Source organism: Mesitornis unicolor, unplaced genomic scaffold (assembly GCF_000695765.1).
Source record: "Mesitornis unicolor isolate BGI_N332 unplaced genomic scaffold, ASM69576v1 scaffold24693, whole genome shotgun sequence".
Classification (NCBI taxonomy): domain Eukaryota; kingdom Metazoa; phylum Chordata; class Aves; order Mesitornithiformes; family Mesitornithidae; genus Mesitornis; species Mesitornis unicolor.
In genome coordinates, this window is record NW_010174336.1 from 13,474 (window position 1) to 26,922 (window position 13,449).

At 44.2% G+C, this 13,449-nt stretch overlaps 1 protein-coding gene across 1 annotated transcript in view; it reads left to right on the forward strand.

The window, feature by feature from the left end:
- The first annotated feature begins 4,056 nt into the window (after positions 1–4,056).
- FAM65B (family with sequence similarity 65, member B) overlaps positions 4,057–13,449 on the forward strand; it is a 21,533-nt gene continuing 12,140 nt past the window's right edge. Inside the window, exons 1-7 of the mRNA XM_010181014.1 lie at positions 4,057–4,175; positions 5,380–5,535; positions 6,145–6,223; positions 6,444–6,467; positions 7,324–7,377; positions 10,274–10,423; positions 11,344–11,407. Coding sequence (XP_010179316.1) covers positions 4,075–4,175; positions 5,380–5,535; positions 6,145–6,223; positions 6,444–6,467; positions 7,324–7,377; positions 10,274–10,423; positions 11,344–11,407 — 628 coding nt within the window. The 5' untranslated portion in view covers positions 4,057–4,074. The remainder of the gene's footprint in view (positions 4,176–5,379; positions 5,536–6,144; positions 6,224–6,443; positions 6,468–7,323; positions 7,378–10,273; positions 10,424–11,343; positions 11,408–13,449) is intronic.

Genomic DNA, 13,449 nt, shown 5'->3' on the forward strand with positions numbered 1-13,449 from the left:
ATAGATTTAAAAATGTAAGTGTATTCATTGCATCCACAGCTGAGATGGACCTCTTGAATCTCAAAACCATTTAATAGCATTTTACATGTGCAGTATGCTTCAAATTGAGAGCAAAATGCATATTGTATCTAGAAGACAGTAGTGTTATTTCAGGTAACTACTAAATGATGACTTAGAAACTTGATCACTGCATTGGAGTAGCACCAAAATCCCCTTTGTAGTGTTCATAGATATATATGGAGAGAGATATATATATATATGGGATACTATAGGGATACTGGTCAGGTCAACAAGAGATCTGGGGGGTAAGTCCTTGTGGGCTGAACCTTACTGAAATCATACTAGTGACTATGTCTGTGCATATAATCAGAATAAACTGTATTATTAAATTCAGAGGTAGGTTTATTTAGTCGATAGCACAGAGGCCTGTAAATGGTTTAAGAGACAGGAAAGTGAACCCCCCCCTACAAAGTATATTACAATAATGTGGCAAGTACTCATCACTCCAAGTGTATTTGCTAGATGTAGGTATCACAAATAATCCATCAATGTGGTGCCCATATCCAGCCCCTGTCTATGTGAATCTGGGCTGAGGGGCTGCTGCTGCTAGGCAGAGTCAATGCCATTTTGTGAGGTCAGTTGGAAGTATTTGAGATGTCAGCAATATAAGTTTAAGTCTTCAAGAACAGATTGTGTTTGTACAATAGAGTCAACCTCTAACCTGACAAACTGAAAAGGAGCTGAACAGAACTGGGAGATTTCATCAGTTCTGACTCTGTTACCTCCTTTTATCACAGTTTTCTTCTGTACAGAAATGAAACATACATTAATCACCAAGATTATATATAATATATAGAGAGAGCACAAGCCCATCTGGGTTCTGAGTTCTGATCATTTTATGCAAAAGCAAAGCAAAAGTAGCTCCAGGCAGATCTTGAATTTGCATTTCAATTGCATTTCTTCTACACACACTTCTCCTTTCTTGAGGAAAGCCTTAGCTACTAAAGCATTGTAAAGCCATCCAAGTGCTTAGGTGAAATAAAGGAAATAAATAAGTAAATTACTTTTCAAAATTTATTACATTTTTAAGCTTTCCCAAAGGAAAAGAAGACCAAAGCATTTCCAGTGTGTCTGCACATGGTCACACATGGACACAAAGATTTTTTTCAGAGTGAAATCCATTAATCTTTCATTCACATTAATACAGATGATATTCCTCATGTGGAAGATGTTTGCATTTTAACAAGAGTTTTGAATCTGAAGTAATTACGTTTTTATAGCCAATGTGGTCATGATTAGCATCCAACTTCAAGTTTGGTTTTGTTCCTCCTCTTATTTTTTGAGGAATGGCTGATGTTTCTGCAGTTAAATGTCCTCTGGCTGTCAGTGTTGTTTAGCTTCTACCATCCCAGGTCTCCAGATGCTGTCGGGGCCTGTGTTAATCATCCTATCAAACAATGCAAGTGCCCAACACTTGTAAGGGATTTTCTGCTCCTTGGCTCTCTGGACCCAACCTTTAATTGCAAATCTTAGTGTGCAAATAGGAGCATACAGCACATAGCATGGTTATTTGCAAAACCAAAGAGAACTTGCTGGGTGGAGCCCCAGAGAACTGTGATGGGTTGGTTTCTGCTTTGTCTCTTGGGAGCTGGTTCTCAGTGGGCTTTGAACTGTTCGGCATCAGCTGGCATGAGTAGATGCTGTACTGTCTGCAGGGATGTGAGGTTTGACCCTGGAAGCTGCAAAGTAGCTTCTGCCAAGTGCTGGGTACCAGCAAGCCTGAGCACAGCTCAGTCCTGCAGAGGTGTGCCAGGAGCCTTAAGGAGCCAGAGGGAAGTGTAGGGGCAAATCTGGACTCTTCACTGACTGAAGGCTCAAGTATCTCCAGCTGTGGCTGGATCATGTTTATGTCTGTGCGAGTTAGCCAAAACTCATGTTCACTGTGGTTTCTCCTGAGCCTACAGGGATTGTTTGCTCCAGAGCCCCTCCTGCTCCCACCCTCTCCCTTTCCTCCATCTCTCCTGGTTGTGGGCTTTTGCTCACAGCCTTGGTGTGCCCAAGAGCAGCTTCTCTATCCCAAGGGTTTATCCTCACTGTGGTTGAAGTGGCTCAGTGCTGCATCCAGGGACACAGATGCTGGAGCACTATTACCTAATGGCCACAGTGGAGGAGAAAACTCACCTTAACTGCAGCCCAGGCGGTATTGATGAGGGTTGTCCAACCCTTGCTTCTAAAACTTACAGATTTACACTGTTTTTGTTGTGCAATAGACAAAACTTCACATTACCGGTACTGCTGGCAGTGCTGGGACTGGAAGAAGTATTTCTAGCAGAGCTCTTGCAGAAATATCCCTGACAAAGCAGGTCCCGGGGCAATGCAGTCCTCTCTGTGGAGAAACATAGCTTGCCATGGCACCTACTGCCAGCTCAGGGAGTATTTGCCCAGCCTAGAGCTACAAATTAAACATAACTGGATGGCACACAATGTTTCCCTATGTATTTGCTTTCTCCAGTGAGTGTTTGCTGTGCAGCCACCACAAGGCTCTGGAGCTTATCTTTGATAAATATGTTTGGTTGTGAATGTCCGGCCTTCATGAGCGGCAGCTTTTTTTGGGTGCTCGTACTCATTCCCTGTAGGTCGTGGTTTCACAAGAGCATCAGCTCTGTCTGCCATGTAGTCCTGCCTTGGCACCAAACTTGCCCCTTAGCCCAGCTGTTAGAGCAAAATGAACTGGAGGCATGGGGCAGGCCAGGTCCCGCTTTTAAAATAAAAGGGGGAAAAAAAATTGCCAAAAGGTCTCTTTTTCATTTTTTGTCAGGTTATTTTTAAGCTGGCCTAGTTTCCCAATCTGTTTCACAGTGCAACAGTGTTAGCAGCTGTGCTGGCACCCTGGAAAGGGAGGAGGTGGTGAGAGGACTGGTCCTGCAGGATGGAGATGCTGGTCCCTAGCAGCACCCACTGACCAGTGCCCACTTCTCCAGCATCCCCCTTCACTCCCTGTTCCCTACCATGCTGCCTGGCCTCAGCTGGCTGTGATACTCCTCAGACAGCTGGGTGAGGCCATTCACCTCACCAGAGCAGCACAGAACCAAGGCAGCAGAAGAATCTGCTTGGTTGTCTGCTGAGGGCAGCTAGCAGCAGGGTTGAGACAAGGAAAACAGCAGATCAAGGAGAAGGGGAAGAGGGACGCATCCCCCTCTCCCCTTGGGCAGCATAAAGGTAATGGAGCTGTTGTGGACCACAACAGTGTTTGTGATTTCTTTGAGAGTGGATTGAAATCACCTTAGTTTGGTGTAGATGCTGAGCTGGGCGTTGAAAATGAGCACACACACAGAGCAAGGGCATCTTTCCAGGGTGCTGAGACCCCCTCATCCACCCCAAAACATATGAAATGCAGAGCATACAGTGCCAGGAGCTTGTTTACTCATCTCTTGTCGTGGTGGAGAGCATCCCTTTTTCATCACAGCACGCCATGTCTGTGCATGCACCCACCGCATCTTCTTTCTCAGCAGCCAGGCGGGAACAGCCACGAGGAGAACAAGAAAGGATCAAAGGGGAGCTGCAGGATTCATACTGATTCATACTGAATGAACCTTATTTTTTTAATTTTAATATCTGTAATAACACTTCCCAGTGATGGTGAGTGCCCCCAAGAGCTCTACATACTCCCAAAATAATCTCCGGGATACGTTGATGTGGCAGATGGGGACACCAGGGCTGGGGGAGAAGCATGCCAGGCACAGCAGAAATCAGTGACAGCATTGGGATCAGCATGCTGAAGCATCTGGTTTCTAGTCCCACATCCAACCCCTCTTTGTGTCTCCAGCACATTTTCAGTAGACCCTGGGGCATAAGTCAGAAGTGAAAATAGGACCATTTTTTTTTGTGGTGGGACAATTTGGCAATGCAAACAGATTCATGCCCTGGCTCTCAGCCCCTCGTGGGGTTCAGTTACCCCTTACCATGCCTGATGGGCACCAGGCAGTCCCTGCCTCACCATGGCCTCTTACCCTCCATTGTCACTGACCTGCTTTCTATTGTTTTTCAGGAATATCTTCCAGGCTCCCCGACATCATGTCAATAGGATCACATTCATTCTCTCCAGGAGGTCCTAATGGGATTATTAGAAGCCAGTCCTTTGCTGGCTTCAGCGGGCTTCAGGAAAGACGCTCCAGGCAAGTGCTGTGCTCTCTGAGAGGAGTTTCCAAATCGGGTGCTAAGGGAGGGTGAAGATGAAAAAGAAGCGATTGCAGAAGAAACTCTTCTTGGCTAAAATTTCTCTCTATATTGTTTGTGTAATTAAGCTGTTGCCCCCTGCCTTAGCTACCAAGTGCTTGTTTGCCTCTTCCTTATTAATGCAAGGCTCCCTCACATCCCTCAGAGCTGTGAGAGCATTTCAGAGACTCGTTTTAATTTACTAACTTATGCAGTGATCTTCTCAACACGTGAAATGTGCAGGAACATGATGCACTTCCCACCGCCCCCAATTTAAGGCCGTTGCTACCTAAAATACAGTTCTCTCATTGCCACGCTGCTATGAATTCAGAACAACTCTGCTTCCCTTGCAGGGCTGCCTTCATGTCCTGCTGGAAACAGGGCAGAGCTTGGCTGCAGAGCCTTTCCTTGCACTGCCCTTTGGCAAGACAGGGCTTAGGGCTTTGAGTCAGGCACTTACCAAGTCAGCCAGCTCCTGATGCACCCACAGACTACTTTACGGTTAATTTTAACTCATGTAAAGTCTCTGAGTGCCACACCACCAGTCAGCTATTGAGGAGGAATGGCAGGCAAAGGGTTGCATCCCATCATCAGCTCAAGCCAGTGGTGGTTGTTAGGTGCTGACCTACACCCAATGGAGTGACCAAAGAGACACCTATATGCAGCACAACTATCCATTTTGCCATATGGAGCTACCTATGCTGAAGACCAGTGGCATGATGCTGTCCTCCAGACATGCTCTTAATCAAGCTTCAGTCTTCCTTAGAAGCACCCAGAGTTTATGCCCAAGATTATCTGGGCTCCTCTTCATTTTTAGCACCTAGATGTAGCTTAGTCCTTTTATGGCTGTGGCTGAGCAACATGAGGCAGAACAGGCACGGTGTCAGACACAGAAACGTCTGATGAGCCTCAGACTCAGCCCAGTGTTTCCAGAGCAGCAGTTACATCTTGGCAGGGCAACTGGCACATCAAAAGATGACAGCTCCTGTCCCAGGCTGCTGAGACCTCGTAACTCATAAACAAATGCAATCCTGTAACTGGCAGGCACAGAAGCAGGTTTGTTTCTGCTAGCAGAGACAATATCAGAAGATTTCTTCAAGCTATGCTCCTTTGAGATCATTGTGATTTATAGGGTTTTCCTCCTCTTTAATGTTCATTTTGCAGGTGTAACTCCTTTATTGAAAATTCCTCGGCACTCAAGAAGCCCCAAGCAAAGGTGAAGAAAATGCATAATCTGGGCCACAAGAACAGCAGTACGCCCAAAGAGCCCCAGCCTAAAAGGATGGAAGAGGTCTACCGAGCCCTGAAGAGTGGCTTGGAGTAAGAGCCCTTATCCTGCTTGTTGATTGAAGATTTCTGTGATGTTTTAGAGCCTAGAGAAACATACCACAAGAACAAGGATCCTTAATGATAGTCATCTTGGTGCCTGGATTATAACATTTAGGATCTGAAATACCTGTATGGGAATCAAGAATACAAGGGGTAGAATCCCATTTTCCCTCAAATTGCTAGGAAAGCTCCCAAAGGCTGGGATCTCAGCATTAGATTTTTCTCCCCCTCTGAATTTCCTAGAGTCCTATCAGAGGCTTGTATCACCTTTAAGATAACATCCCAGACGATAAGGGGGCTTTCACCAGCCAGATACAAGGGCAGCGACTGGAAGGCGGCAGCCCATAACCTAAGCAGTAGATCAGCTTACTTGAAAATGGTTAAGGAGAACACCAAGCTCTTATACACAGCTAAATAAGTGGCTCCTATTTATTCCCCAAATGCTGCTTTTAGTACAGATCAGTGTAAATGAGTTTTTGTCTGAAAACGCATCCAGTGAGGAAAGTAATTTGTGGTGCAGATTGGCTTTTAGGTTGGTCAGCAGCCAGGTCAGTATGTGCTGCAGAGCTCATGCATCCCTTCTCTGGTTTGTGTTTACAGCGAGTATCTGGAAGTTCACCAGACAGAGCTGGATAAGTTGACCACTCAGTTAAAAGACATGAAAAGAAACTCACGCCTGGTACGTGTCATGCTTTTTTTCATCATGCGGATGCTCAGTAACCTTCTCGAGGTGCTGGAGCAGCCAGGGGGTGGGAGTAGGATACAGGGAATTTGCCTTGATGCTCTTCTTCCCTTCCAGTCCTGGTTGTGTTTGTGATTTCTGTTGGCTGACAAACATTACTTTCTCGTGGTGCTGTTATGTTGCAAAATTAATCACGGTTTCATCTTCTCTGTTGCAGGGAGTCCTGTATGACTTAGATAAGGTACGTTACCCACTTTGACTCTGGTTTGGAAAGGAAGCATTAGTAAACGTATGGTGTACGTAGCTGGCATGGGAAACCTCAGCTGACTCTAGTAGCCAGGCCAACACCACCTAGAGAAAAGTTACCTGACAATTAACATTCGTGAAGGAAGAAGTCCCACTTCCCTCCCCTTCCCAAGGGCTCTGGTACTTGCCAGGCACCTCTGCCACCCAGCTGTGCTCACTAACCTAGCATCAAACTTACTTACTGTGGCAGGGGCACATGGAGGGTGGCTGTGGGAGCCCCAGCCCATCCCTACTCCTGACAGTTCTGGGGAAGAAAAATTGAAAAAAAAAGATATTTTTCCCTGCAGGAAAATTTGGGTGAAACAAAATGAAAGCTTTCAAAAATGTTTCCTGAACAAGTCTGTTGATTTTTTTTTTCATTCAAAATGTCAAGCTTGGTTGTGCTGTCAGAACCAGTTAGCTGAAGAACTGAATGGATTTTGAAATGCAAAACCTGATCAATTTTAATTCAGGTTTTCAAAATACTCAAAATACTATATTTCGAGCTAAAAAAGCTTTGATCCTTTTTTCCCCCTTCTTTTTTAAGAATTAAAGAAAAAAAATAAGGAAATCCCATCAAAGGAAAACTTTATTTTTGTTCAAAACTACATTAGGTACAGAAGTCAGTGAGCTCCATTTTCAGCAGCAGATTAATGGTAGCAAGGGGGGACAGCTAATTCCAAATTCACAGGCAACGGAACTCTGAATGTTTTGAAGAGTTTCTCAGACTTACAGGGACTTGAAGACCCAAGCAGAGCTGGTATGATGATGACTTACTGATTTATTTAAATGTGCCTCTCCATTTCCTTCAGCAAATCAAAGCGGTTGAACGATACATGAGAAGGCTGGAGTTCCACATCAGCAAGGTAACGGGCGCTCCTATCATCTTTCTGCTGCCTCTGCTCCTACGTTATTAGGAAAATAAACCCCTCTGCTCTGGGGAGGCTGCCTTGGTGAAGCCTCTCCCAGATTTGGTATTTTTACTGCGATGGGCTGGTGGTTGGAGCCAAAGAAAGGGTTTCTACATGGTTTGTAGCCCACAAGGTCCAGCCGTGCCCTGAGACACTCCCGCCTGTTTTTAGGGGCAGAGAGAACACAGAGTCAGGCGCTTGCTGGGAAAAATCTATCTCACTGAATGCTTATTGTTAAAGTATAGGTAGAGAGAGAGAGTTGCATCTGAAAGTAATTTAATTTGGCAGTTGTCTCTACTGTACACAGCAGCTTGATTGGATTTATTCCTGGATTTCACTGCTAACACTTTTGCTGCGTGGTTTGGGGCCCACATCCACTTGATTACGTTGGTGAGAATACTCAGCAGAGGTACTTGTGATTTATACTAATACATTTTAGAGCTGGACATAATCCATGGCATGTATTCTCTTAGTTATAAACATATCTGCTAGCGATTAGTTGCTTTTCTGAGCCTGACAAAAGAATGAATTATTTTTGACGGATGAAATGTCTTTTGGGAGTCATTTGAAAAGTGCTCACGCAGCTTGAAGTGCTCCAATTATGACAACCTATCCAAACCTTTTAATTTCAGTCTTCTCTTACTCTTGGAGCTGAAAAAAGATATAAATCATCAGGCGATAGACGGAAATTTTGTTCCCCAAACCACCTTCTCTCTTGCTGGCAACATGAATGGCAAAATTAGTGCTTAAAGAACATTTCCATTCAAGTCCTTCCCACTCCAGCCTGCTCAGAGCTTAATAGTTTCTGGGCTTATAATAGGACTGAAAAGCCTCAAATGCAAGAGGTAATGCTGGTCAGTATTACTCAGGCTTGCCGAGTACATTGGTTCACTTTCTGTAACCCCCAGCAACAGAGACAAAAGGAGCCGAGCTGTGCTGTCTTAAAGCTGATGGGCTCAGCCAGGTAAAGAAATGTCTTTGTTTCCAGTGGTAGAGAAAGGTTTTTTTGGCAGTACTGAATCAGGGCCACAGCAGTGCCTTCTGCCATCTCCCTACCACCGCTTGGTAGGGGAAGTAGAGCAAGGAAAATGGGGTGTGCAGCTGCAGACCCCAGATATTGAGGGGGCCATTTGCACATGCCGTAGCCTCGCTTACATGGGCAGGAGTAGGACATCAGCCCTGGGTTAATGCTGCACCCGGATGGCAGAAGTAAATACCAAGTGACAGCTATTTATAGTGGCTGTCTTTAACTTGCTGACTTACAAGAGAGAAATAAGAGTGGATATGACTCCAATAAGCTTTTTTTATAACTTTGAAATGGCAAAATGCTACCTGTGCCTCCGTTACCCTTTGCTGAACTCTTTCTCTTTGCAAAGCGGTCCCTATTTTGGTTAGAGATCCCTCAAGTCAGGGGCTTTGGCCATCGGGAATCCAAGCTAGCCTTGTAAAAGTCAACCCAAGGCTTCGAAGCCATCAGGAAGAACAGTCCCTTTCCAAACAAATAAGCAACCGCACTTTTTGTTAGGGGTTAAGCAGGCTTGGAAAATGGGATTTGGAACACGCCTGGATTGTCACATCAGGCTCATCTCTAATGCAGCAACACAAAGTCGCAGACTGAGGAAACCAAGGCGCTGGATGATATCATAGAGAGAAACTCTTCTGTGAAAATCCTCTACTGGGCAACAAGCACCATGGGGCATGGGGCGATTGCTTGATGTCAGAGATTACGAGGGAAAATGTTATTCTAGGTAGAAAACAAATACTGCTCTATCTTAGCAGGGACATTAGAAGCAGAAAGAAGAGACAGCTTCCTCTGTTCATTTCCTCCCCCTCACCCTGATAAAGTCAGATTAGAAAGCCTACATATCCTGTATCTGGCAGATTAAATTTTTATAAATATATATCACTATATATAGCTGGTGTGTATATATATACATACATACATACAGATACACCAGCTATACCACTGTAGACTTCTACCAAACAGTTCAGATGGAGTAAATGTATGCATTCAGTGCAGAGATTAGAGGGAAAAGGGAAACCAAAGCATGGGACTCATGTAAATCCATTGCACTCTGAAGCTAAATACTTGTGAGACTTTAAACATGGTGTCAGTAGGTTTTGCAAAACTTCCAGGTTGTTTACTAAATACTGGGTGCCAAAGTCATGCCAAAGGACTTTAAGAAGGTGACTAGGAAATTATATGAATGCCTATGGGACTAAAGTTCAAAATAGTTCCTAAATTTGACATCAACTATTTCTAAGACCTTTACTTGTTCTGACTGTGACTTCCAACTTCTGGTGGATGAGCAGTGAGAAATCAAAAAAATCACTCTCTGCTTCCAATATTACCCTGTTAGTCTAATACTTCAACAGCCTTGACCCATGGCTGGCATTAGCAATACAGAAGACATCGCTGGCCCTGTTAGATGTGCCTTTTAACGCGTCCAGTCCCCTTTGGCAGTGTGGATATTGCAGTTGGCTTTGCAAGAGCTCCTCCATCCCTATATATTTGAGAAGGTTACGTGCCTGCCCTACCATTATGGTTGCACGTAGCCCAGACAGGGGGGAAAGAGAGTAGCAATGGTTAAAGGCAGGCAGAGTAAGCAGGTGAATTGCTGGCAGCATCTGGTGTTGCTGTAACAAGGTTTTTACAGTGCAAGTTATTTTTATCTTGTGTTTCTGTATTGCAGGCTGTAACAGTATCACAGCTTCATTTGCTCACCCCTTCCAGTGGATCTAACAGTTTGGCTTAGTTTCCTTGTAACGCAAATGACTCCATTGTTTGCTGGATTTATTTTGTTGGGTTTTGTCAGGTTTTTTTTAAAAGCACCTTCATTGTTCCCACTAGGTGGATGAGCTTTATGAAGCCTATTGTATCCAAAGACGTCTCTGTGATGGTGCCAGCAAAATGAAGCAAGCCTTTGCAATGTCTCCTGCCAGCAAAGCTGCTCGAGAGAGTTTAACTGAAATCAACAGGAGTTACAAGGAGTACACAGAGGTACATCCTCATTGGTTTAGTTGTCTGCCATGGCAATTTTGCCACTGATTTCGGGGAGAATTTAGTTCAGATAAGAGAATTAAAAGCAAACTCAACAAAGAAGAATTATTATTTATTTGTTTGTCTTCAGGTGAATACCTGATTACCTACAAAGACAGGTTATATGGGCCCAAAGAGTTTCTTGAAATAATAATCTTTGTGCTCTGTGAGAACAGGGTTAGACCCAGGAACTGCTGCACAGGAAAAAAGCATAAAATTTGCCCTGCTGCATATATTCTATGTCCTTCCCACCCCATAGGTTTTGGGGTGGCAGGTTGGCTGGAATCCACGTGTATACAGACATCTGCTGCATCCTGTCCAGTTTTACTTGCTGTGATTTGCATCTATTTTACTAAACAGGCAGTAGGTGAAGAAGAGTCTAACAGTGTTGCAAATACCCCAGCACACAAGCTGTGATAACCTTCCTAAATCTGAAGAACTGGAGAGGGTCCGGTCCCCATCTCCCACAGTCCCTTTTCTTAATGTGGCCCACATTTCTTGAGAGATTAAATCATGCCAGGAGACACTCTGGCACGGAGCTGCTGCTGCTGGCACATGTCCTGGCTGGGGAGGACCGGGACAGTGACCAGGTTACGCTTCAAGGGCCACAGCTGCCTGCTGCCAACGGGAGGATTAAAGCGCAGCAGAGGAGCGTGGGGTTACATTCAGCTTCGGCGCGAGCAGGCATAGCTCAGCTGCCATTTTTAGGGGCAGACACAGCTAAACAGCAAGGATGGCTCCAGCAGATGGATTTTATTGCAAAATATCTTTCATCTGCACAACAGAATCTTTCTATCCAAATAGACCTTAAAAACAGAAAAAGGGGTAAAAAAGGCAGAAAGACAGTTTGTCTGACCTCACTGTTCTCTTTTCCAACACAGAACATGTGTACAATAGAAGCAGAGCTGGAAAACCTATTGGGGGAGTTTTGCATCAAGATGAAAGGTAATTAATTGCCTTTTCACCTTTCCCTTTTTCCTCACTGAACAGTAGCAGTCTCTGTGCATGTTAGTGAGGGCATCAAGACATGCTAATATTACATCTCTGTGATAGGTGCTGTTTTTCCCCACTGCACCCATTGCTGAGCCCTCAAACTCCTAGTTTCTACCCCTGCCCAGTGTAAAGGACCACAGAGCCAGGAACATCAGAGCTTACGGAGAGATTTTCTGAGATGCTGCTTCTTATTTTCAAGGCTAATTGCTGCCATCAAATGCTCCTCCCAACAGCCAAAGCAATTCAGTTTTGAAGGCTGCTGTACCTTTAGCCTCTATTTCCATAATCCTTTAAGAAAATGACTGGGAAATTACATGCGTGCCCATGGAGCTGAAGTTCAAAATACTTGCTTAATTTGTCATCGGCTGCTCCCAAATCCTTTACTTTTGCTGATTCTGACTACTACTATTTTTGAGCAAATGTAAAAAAGCAAAGACTTGGGGGTAGTTTACCATTTAAACACCTAGAAAATTCAGTGGTGGCAATCACTTTTAAGTTTATTCTCAGTCTTTACGACAGAGCACTTAATGGGTTTGAATACAATGGAACCGGTTTTACCTGAAGCCGCAGTGAATCACCAGGTATTGCTAATGCTGTTATCCCTTTAAGATTCAATGTCTTTAAGAAGAGATTGTGAGGGGATCTTTTTTGGATCTTCAATCACTGCCATGAAAACAGTTCTCTAAAACAAAATCAGCATCTAAATATTCATGCATTCTTAATTCTTCACTTGAAATCTTGCCATCTGAAAAATTCACAGTATTGCTGGTGGAGTATTTAGAGCTGACAAATCTCATGCAGGGTTTTGATTCTGCCTGTCTTGTCACAGTTGTGAGTTAGTTGTGTCCAGTGGTTGCAGTGCATGACACATGATCTAGCTTAGGTCAAATTAAAATAGTTACTCCATGCTGCCATACTAGAGAAAATAAGTGCAGCAGCTCTTACTGTTCTCCTAGCTCCATCCACCCACAGCACCAAACCTCATGTTTTAAAGTCCCCACTCTTAGGTATCGGAAAGGCAGTCAAAGATGCATAGATGTGAAGTTACAAGATGGACACACAGAGCCTGAGCCAGGTATTTCTGTACAAAAACCCACAGCAGAACTGCAGCATGGACATGCTGAAGGAAACATGAGGTCATGCAGTGTAGAAATGGAATTGCATCAGGCCAGGACCTTTGAAGCATTTCCTTACCTGTTGTAAATGCAGTGCAATGTACAGTTCCTGGCAGCAGGATATGTTGCAGAAGGGGTCATGGCATTGCAGATGACTGTGCTGAAAAGGTCTGGCCCCTTCTCTTTTGAATGCCCAAATCCTCCAGCAAAGCTCAAGGGCTCTTGAGGAGCCATGTGCTGCACTCACGGGCAGGAGCAGAGCACAAACCACAAACAGCAGCTACTTCTGAGCTCTGTTCTCATTACATAAAGAAGCCCAAATTAGAAAATTGAAAATATAAATGTCATATCATTATATATTCTCTGATTAGGACATCTAAGATATCTATCTATCTAGTTTTCCCTAGAGATAAGAGTCCAGTAGGACAATCCAGCCATTGCTATTGCTAAAGCTCACAACAGCTCTAGCACAAAAGCCTACAGATCACACAGCAGGCTTCCCCCTTATGTTATACTGCAGCATATCCAGCTAACTTTAGGATCTAATTTAAAATCAAAGCATTCCTCTCTCCAAAGCTTATCTGTTCCTAACCATTCCAGTGAAAGTTATTTTTATTTTGTGCCCTCTGTCACTTACGCTGAAAGCAAGCCAACCTACATAGTGCTGTCAGGAAGCAGGGGACCCACACTGTGTCTTTATGACTGATTTGTGTATTTTTTAAAAAGAGCCTAATCATTTTTCAAAATAAAGATAATGAACTTGCCAGCATACTTTGATTACTGCTCAGGATTAATCAGCTGTTGAAATCAGGCAGGGAAACCCAGCATGGAAATGTAGAAGTTCCTGTATGGAATCTGCGTGTCCTGTTATGATGTGTA